The sequence below is a fragment of the Myotis davidii genome, unplaced genomic scaffold (assembly GCF_000327345.1).
Source record: "Myotis davidii unplaced genomic scaffold, ASM32734v1 scaffold295, whole genome shotgun sequence".
Lineage (NCBI taxonomy): Eukaryota > Metazoa > Chordata > Mammalia > Chiroptera > Vespertilionidae > Myotis > Myotis davidii.
In genome coordinates, this window is record NW_006286683.1 from 349,871 (window position 1) to 358,140 (window position 8,270).

At 57.5% G+C, this 8,270-nt stretch overlaps 1 protein-coding gene across 1 annotated transcript in view; it reads left to right on the forward strand.

Annotated features, from left to right (window-relative positions):
• Positions 1–8,270, forward strand: part of SIPA1L2 (signal-induced proliferation-associated 1 like 2) — a 52,093-nt gene that overhangs the window by 39,805 nt on the left and 4,018 nt on the right. Inside the window, exons 16-20 of the mRNA XM_006758645.2 lie at positions 144–297; positions 1,563–1,665; positions 3,345–3,476; positions 7,737–7,790; positions 8,087–8,207. Coding sequence (XP_006758708.1) covers positions 144–297; positions 1,563–1,665; positions 3,345–3,476; positions 7,737–7,790; positions 8,087–8,207 — 564 coding nt within the window. The remainder of the gene's footprint in view (positions 1–143; positions 298–1,562; positions 1,666–3,344; positions 3,477–7,736; positions 7,791–8,086; positions 8,208–8,270) is intronic.

Here is an 8,270-nt window from a genome sequence, read left to right on the forward strand (position 1 = left end):
ACGGGACTGAGTGGTCCAGGGCCGTGCGTGGTGCGTGCGTAGTGGTTGAGTCTGCTCACGGGATGTCCATTCTCACGCCCGCTGCGGGCGCTTTGCAGAAGGCGGGGCACCACTTCTCACCTCCCTCTCCTTGGCGCCGACAGGCTGTTCGCCGAGATGGAGCTCATGTCCCCGGCCGCTCAGCACCCGACGGCGGCGGGAGAAGCCGGCTCGGAGACTCAGCACGTTCTGTCGAAGGAGGACTTTGTGAAGCTGATGCTCCCCGACAGCCCCTTCGCGGAGGAGGGGAGGAGAAAGGTGAGCAGTTCTGGGGGGCTGAGTTTCTGGAAACAAAAGGAAACTCTACGTTGGGGACTTGGGGATGCCCAGAGTGCCTCCGCGTGCGTCATCTCTCACCATCCTACCAGCAGCTCCAGGCCGGCTGGCCATTCCCCATTGGCTCTGTCAGTGAGCAGAGCGAGCCTGGAGGCCGGGAAGGGCAGCTTCCCGCACGGACAGGGGGCCTGGAATCCGAGGGCCCGGCCTCAGATACCGGCTCCGGCAACCTCCGCTATGTGACTTCGTACCAGTGATTCTTAAAAATAACACTTATTTTTATTGATTTCAGAGAGGAAGGGAGAGGGAGAGAGAAATAGAAACATCAATGTATTTGTATATTTCTATAAGAATACATCATAACTTTTAATTGGGCTGACAATGGAGGGGACACGTACAATAGGGGTATTTTTAGCCGCCTGGCTGCATCCACACGTGTCAGTAGCATTTCTATATTTGTTTCATGCCAACATTCTGGCTCTTGCTGTTGTTCATGTCAACGGAGTGTGGGTCAGTGTGCTGAAGTAGCTGGAAATCCAGATTTTATTTTATTTTTACTTTTATTTTTTTCTTAGTATTTGACTACTTGCTTCTTTAGGAAGAACTTTAAAAAAAGTGCCGGGGGCGGGGGGCGCGTGTGTGTGTGCGTGTGCGTGTGTGCGTGTGCGTGTGTGCTCATGGAGGCTTCTGCAATGAGCAGGCGATAAGATCAGAGAGGTTTGGGTTTGTTTTTAAAATGCACATGTAGGCATGTTTTTATTGATTTCAGAGAGGAAGGGAGAGGGAGAGAGATAGAAACATCCATGATGAGGGAGAATCATTGATCAGCTGCCTCCTGCACTGCATGCCCCCCCACCAGAGATCGAGCCTGTAACCCAGGCATATGCCTTTGAGCAGATTCGAACCCAGGACCCTTCAGTCCGCAGGCCGATGCTCTATCCACTGTACAAAACCGGCCAGGGCTGTACCAGTGATTTTTAAAAAATGTATTTTTTTTTATTGATTTCAGGGAAGAAGGGAGAGGGAGAAAGAGAGAGAAACATCAATGGATGAAGGAGAATCATGGATCAGCTGCCTCCTGCACGCAAATCCCACAGAACCGGGAGGCCTCCTGCCTTTGCCCCCGGGGACCCACGTGCTGGGGGCGACCCCGGGCTGGCTCCGCGCTGTGACCCCACTTACTGTCACCTCATCTGTGCTTCCAGCTGCCTGACTCTGTGTTCTCCTGCCCTGTGTTTGAACCCTAGTTCTCCTTCTACGGGAACCTGTCCCCGCGCCGGTCGCTGTACCGCACCCTCTCGGACGAGAGCATGTGCGGCCACCGCAGGGCCTGGGCAGCTTGCGCAGTGAGTGGGGGCTGGGGGCTCGGACCCGGGGCCTGGACGGGCCCTCGGATGATCTCCTCCGGTGGTTTTAGGAAGTCACTTCTTAAACTCTGTAGCATTTGCTGGTGTGTTTTCTTCTTTATAATATGATAAAATCCCTAGAGTGGACACTAAAAAAGTTAAGCAATACAGGTCTATCCATTTTGAAGAAAACTTGAAAACCTGTATTAAACCTGTTTTTTAAATCCTCACTCGAAAATATGTTGAGAGAGAGAGAGAGAGAGAGAGAGAGAGAGAGAGAGAAACATCGATCAGTTGCAGTTGCCTCCTGTATGACCAACAACCCAGGCATGTGCCCTGATGAGGAATCAAACCTGCAGACATTTTGGTGTAAGGGGCAACCCACAACCCAGCTATATGCCCTGCACGCCCCCTGCTGGGGATCGAGCCGCAACCTGGCCATGTGCCCTGACCGGGAATCGAACCCTGACCTCCTGGCTCCTAGGTCGACGCTCAACCACTGAGCCACACCAGCCAGGCCCTTTTCCACTTTAAAGCGTGCACCTTCCCAGGCAGCGTCTGATCTTCAAAGAGAACCTTTCACTAGTGGGGACTCGTCCAGGTCTGGTCCCAGGTGTGGAATTAGGAGAGTGCAGATTACAGGGGAGCAAGCCCGTCTCCCCCAGTTTTTTCATGTATCTGTGAAGCTCCATTTCACGTACCAAATGGTTTAGACCGTTCTCCAGGCGGAGCTGTTACAGCCCCGGCCTCCGGGGCAGGTATTTTTAGCTTTTCGACGCTCCAGCCTTGAACCTGTTCAGGATCTTTGCTCTCCGGAGACAAGATCCTAATCTGACCTCGGAGACAGATACCTCGCCAGCGGGTTTCGGGCGATTCATGCCAGAACTCGTGTGCGTTTCCTGCAAAGTCACGGAGGCGGGTGCATCAGGTTGGAGACGTGAAAGCAAAGCCTGGCGGGCAGGTGGTTCCGCCCAGGGTGCAGGGCCTCGGCGCCCGTTGCTGGGGGGGTTTCAGGGTAAAACCTCTTCAGTGGCCGTTCGGGCGCACGGTTCCCGGGCCAGTAACCAGTGACACCAACAGGACAGGGTGCCCTTCCCTCCCTGACCACGGGCACCTGGCCCCTGGCCTCCGTCAGTACCACTCAGTCCTGAGGTGAGAGTTTCAGGAGAAGTTTAAAGTCAAAGGCCAGTTTGTGCAGACAAAGGGAGACCGACCCCGGGACCTGCCATGCACGCAGAATGCTGTCCCTTCTCGCCCGTTGCTAAGGGACACGCAGTGCGTCTCTCTGCCTTTCAAAGTGGCTGCACCCCAGGCAGCTAGATTTGTGGTGAGCAGCTTAGGCGACTCCAGGACGCTTTTAAACTCCCCGGTTAGAGAGACGAAAGCAGGAGCTGGTCCTGGTGAGCTCCGGGGAGGTCCCCAGCGAATCCGGTCCCGGGAGAAACCTCCGTGAGGTGCCCATCTGTGCGAGGCTCAGAGCCAGGCCCTGTACCAGGTCCCTGCTGCTGACCTCTGAGCGAGTCTGGAGGTCGGGGCATTTCTGCAGGCCCCTGATTGTCCAGCTGTGTCTTTGGGGGGTGGGAGGAGGGCGGGAGATCTTTAACAAGAAGTTGCCTCAGCCCCTCGACGGGGCAGGTGTGCCCTGAACTGCGATCTGCCTGACTCTGGGTTTGTTTTGTTTAGACGAGTTCTGGTTCTCCGACGGGTCCCTGTCGGATAAGTCCAAGTGCGCAGACCCCGGCCTGATGCCCCTCCCGGACACGGGCACGGGGCTGGACTGGTCCCACCTCGTGGACGCTGCTCGGGCGTTTGAAGGTAAGGACTCACGGCCTCCGGGGCGGCAACTTGGGGACCACCTCTGTTCCCGGGGTGTCTGGGCTAACGTTGTGGATGCTCACACATCTCTGAGGTTGGGGCTGAGCAGGAGGGGCTGGCGCTGTGGCTAATGACCCCTCCTCGGAGAGCCCAGGTCACTTAGTGAGATGGGCACAGGATCCCGCCCCGTGTCCCAGGTCAGGACCGGCTGTGACTGGGCAGGTCAGTTTTCCTCTTTGACCTCCATTTCCTTACCCATTGGGTTGAGATCGGGACCCAGAAGTCCAGCTTCACTCCGAGCAGACGTGCCTCCCCCACGGATCAGCCTCACCGAGGCCACACGCCTCGGTGTTCCTACACCTCGTTTCTGAGCACAAGGCCATGGGGAGAGGCCTAAGTAAGGAAAATAGAAGCTAAACTCAAGCACAAAGCTTCAAACATTTGGAAAATTTTAAAGGTTACTGTAAGTCTTCAATGTTACTGTAACATACGGGGCTGTGAAGGCCGAGCCCCTTGCATGAATTTCGTCCATCAGGCCTCTAGTTTCTAATAAAAAGATTTGAGAGATACCTTCAAAGCTTAACAAAGAAATCTACTCTATTCCAAATAGCTCCATAATAATTAATAAGAAAATAGGATAAATCCAGAAACCAAAGGTATCATTTGAGACGACGTCCTGTAATTGTGTACTGGAATCCTTGACATTAAAGCAAGCAAAGAAGAAAGGAATACATTTTGGAGGTAAATAGGCTGTGCTTCCATATCTAGAACATAGAAAACCACTGGTCTAGGTGTGTGCACGCGCAGTCCACAGAAGAAGAATGAGTGACTCCTCGAGAAGCGTTCAACCACACGTGTCAGTGTCCACGCTCAGGAGCCGCCAGCTCACACCTTTCGAACATCGAAATGATTCAGCGGCTCCGGGAAGCTATGAAGAATGCCTGCCGCCGGTGTCGTTACAGAGATTACAAAATGATTCATGCTTCGGTTCAGGCAAGATGACAAAAAATGTACCCACCCTTTGACCAGAAACCTAATTAATTCCTGAAAACTTGCTTACTGGAAATTATGCAAAAGAAGAAAAAAAAAGAAAAACAGCTTCCAGGAGAGAAATACTGCCCAGCATCATTACAGTGTGATGAATAAGTGAGGACATGACCACACTACCATGAGAGCTACCGTCTAAGGCTAAGGCCGCCTTCCAGGTCTAAGGGGGAAGATGCGTCCCCTGCCCGCCCTGCGCTCCTCCCGTGGGGCCCGGGCCACCTGGCCCTGCGTCCTGTGAGCAGAACCATCCGGTAGCAGTTCAGGTCTGTCTTATGTGCGCGGTTCTTTTGTCTGGTGGGGGCGAGACATGGCCCTTTGCCCGTCCAAACTCCTAAATGCAACCGGCGGACTGTGTTCCACGACGCAGTCATCACCCGTCACCCTCGGGGAGACCATTGGCATCTGTCAGGTGGACAGATGTCAGGTGTGGGCATTGTGAGTAATCCATGCACTGGGTCCCACCTCCAGTCGGTCAAGGGAACAGGCTGTGGGCCCACAGGGAAGCGGGGAGGGGGAGGCTCCTGAAAAGCTCCCAGGATGTGCAGTCCTGCTCAGTGAGGTCACAAGAGGACGGAGGTGTGTCCTTGAGCATCGGTTGAAGGGATGAGCTGTTTTGAATGAAAACAGGCTTGGAAGGTGCAGTGACAAGCTGGTGGTGGGAGAGGGGTCTCAGGTCCCTGGGGCGAGAGTGACCAGTTGCTCAGCGCACTCCCCCGCGGGGCCAGGCTCGCCTTGCCGCTCCCCACAGCGCCCGAGCCCCTCTGGGTCCGGGAACTCAGCCACCTCAGCTCTCGGTGGCTGTGGAATTGCCTGCTGACTGTGTGTGTAGTGTGGGTGTAGTGTGTGTATGTGTAGTGTGTGTAGCGTGTGGTGTGTTGGTGTGTGTAGCGTGTGTATGTGTACGTGTGGTGTGTGTGGGTGTAGTGTGGTGTGTGTGTGGTGTGTGTGTGTGTGTGTGGTGTGTGTGCATGAGCCCCGCTCAGCGTGTGGTGTGTTGGTGTGTGTGTAGCGTGTGTATGTGTACGTGTGGTGTGTGTGGGTGTAGTGTGGTGTGTGTGTGGGTGTAGTGTGTGTGCGTAGTGTGTGTGTATGTGTGGTGTGTGTGCATGTGTAGTGTGTGTAGCATATGGTGTGTGTGTAGTGCGGGCGGCTGTCTCTGTGTCCTCCGAGCTGTCTAGGGGACTCCGTCCACCCACGCCTCTCTCCTCACAGCTGTGTCTGTGCCATTTGGTTCCGTGTCAGTCATGGCTTCGCTGCTGAGTGTTTGCCGGCGCGGAAGTCGGCTGTGGGGGAGCAGCCTCCGCTGGGAGCTGCGCTGGGAGAGCGACTTCACAGAGCGGCTCGGCGCCTGTGCCCCGTCAGGTGCCATTCTGTTCGCTCCCAGCCTCCCCAGCCTTTCCGATCCGAAGGGGAGCCTCCCTGTGAGGCTGGTGGCCGGCCGGGCTCTGGCTCCGGCTCCCGCGGCTCCCGCAGCCCCGCTCTCCCCGGGGAGGTGGTGGCGCCGGAGCCAGTCTGTTCATGGCAGGGACGTGGCTCTGGTGTAAATGAAGGTGGACACAGATGAAGTCAGCGAAGAGATCGTCACGCGGATGTTGAGGCTGGACCATCAGCCTCACGTACGAGAAAGACAGACGCCAAGCGACTCACCACGGGGTTGCGTAGCATACAGGTCCGCGATGGAGCTCTCTACGAGGGAGGAAACGCTGTATCTGGTTTTGACATCTTTTTCCTTCGTGTGGACCGTGCCCTTATTCGGGCCATGACAGAGCGGAGGGTCATCTTGGACGTTAGGCAGCCAGACCTGCCCACCCCCACGTGCCCGCCCGCCTCTGCTGGTGCTCCTGTCCCGTGTGGAAGTGGGCAGTGCCCACATGATGCCGTTCATCTGGACCCCATCACGACTTAGTTCATCCTGGGCACAATCCCCCTGGGACCAGGATGGTCCGGGAAGTCTGGTCACGGAATGCGGGCACCTCCTAGAAGCCGGGAAGTGTTGGCTGCAGGACAGCCACGCGCCTGCCCCAGGTGTGACGCGGGAAGCGGATGCCAGGCTGGAGACCTGCGAGACCCATCCCTCCTTACTCAGCACAGCTCCCGGGAGGCCCAGCCTTCGTGGGCACCCCCAGCCCCCTCTCCCTCCTGTGCCCCTGGCGGCCTCCGCCTCCACCATCCTTCCCAATTAGCGGGCAGTGAAGTGCGTGCCCCCCCATAAGCCAGGCAGGCAGATAGCTCATTAGAAGACGCGTCCCGCAGCCAGAGAGAGACATAGGATCAATTAAGCACAGAGCCCACCCGACGGGGACCCTGGTGCCATTTCTCAGCCATTAATCACATCCTGAAAATGCCGCCCCCACCGCCTCCCACACCTGCCATGTCCCCGATGCCCGCTGTCGAGGCGCGCGCCTGCTGGCACCGAGGACAGAGGCGGGGTGGGCGGGAGACTCTCACTCGCCTTGCCGGGAAGCAGGACCTGCCATCAGCACCTCTGGCCTGTGCTCAGCCCCCGGAGCTGGGCCAGCGGGCGCCAGTGCAGGAGGATGTTGTGTTCCCTTCCTGCCTGGGGGCATCGCTGACTGGGAAACTGCTGGTGCCCAGAAGAGAAGGGGCCCCTGGGCCTGGGCGAGACAGGTGGTGCTGCTGGCCAGGTGGCGGCCGCGCCCTCGCCGCTCCCTCCGCAGGTTCCTGGGGAGGTGATGCAGCTCATCCGTCACCACCACTGTCTGCCTTCACGGAGCAAGTCATTTTACTTTATTTTTCTAGAAAGAGTGGAAGGGAGGGAGAGAGAGAGAGAGAAACATCGATGTGAGAGACACATCAACTGATTGCCTCCCGCAGGCACCCCAGCCGGGGCCGGGGATCAAGCCTGCAACTGAGGTACGTGCCCTTGACCGGAACGAACCCGGGACTCTTCAGTCCACGGGCTGGCGCTCTAACCACTGAGCAGCACTGGCCAGGGCCATGGACGGGTATGTAAGCAAACCCAGGAGCTTCTGTGAAATGTGTGCCCTGACCACACTGTTGGGCACTGCATGAGGCCAGCTCTCAGCTAGTCCTGGGTAACAGAGCATGCACGCACACACACACACACACACACACACACACACACACGGCTGTACCTCGCAGCCCCTGTCGCTGGGACCTGACGGGGCCCCGAGGCTCAGGGCCCAGAGCCGGAGCGGCTTCCTCACGGGGAAACTCTGGATCTTATTTCAGGCCTGGACGCGGACGAGGAGCTCGCGCTGCTCTATCACCACGCGCCCTACCTAGGTGACTGGCGGGGCGGGCTCCGGGCGTCCGTGACCTGTCCTTGCATCCCCGTGTGCACGTCTGCATGGGCCCGTATCCGTCGGGTGCAGAAAGTGGAGCCGTCGGCTCCGCCTGGGCCTGCTGGCGTCAGGCTGTGTGCATGGGCCATTCGGCCGGTCCAAGTGCTTCCTGGTGGTCAGCTTGCCTGGGTTTGTTTGCTTTGTTTTGTGAACTGATGGGGGTGAAGGGAGGTTTTAAGTTCCTTTCCACACGGAACGGTGGGGCTATAGCTAACCCCCTCTCTCCGTCCCTCCCAGACCAGAGAGTGGCCGCCTTCTGCACCCTGACGGACATGCAGCGCGCGCAGGGCCTGGAGGGCGCCCCGGAGCTGCCTCTGTGCGTGGAGCCCGGCGGCCAAGAGTTCCTGGACGCCACGGGGTATGTGAGTCCGCGCGCCCCGCCCCCACTGTCCCAGCCCAGTGATCAGCGGGGATCCAATAA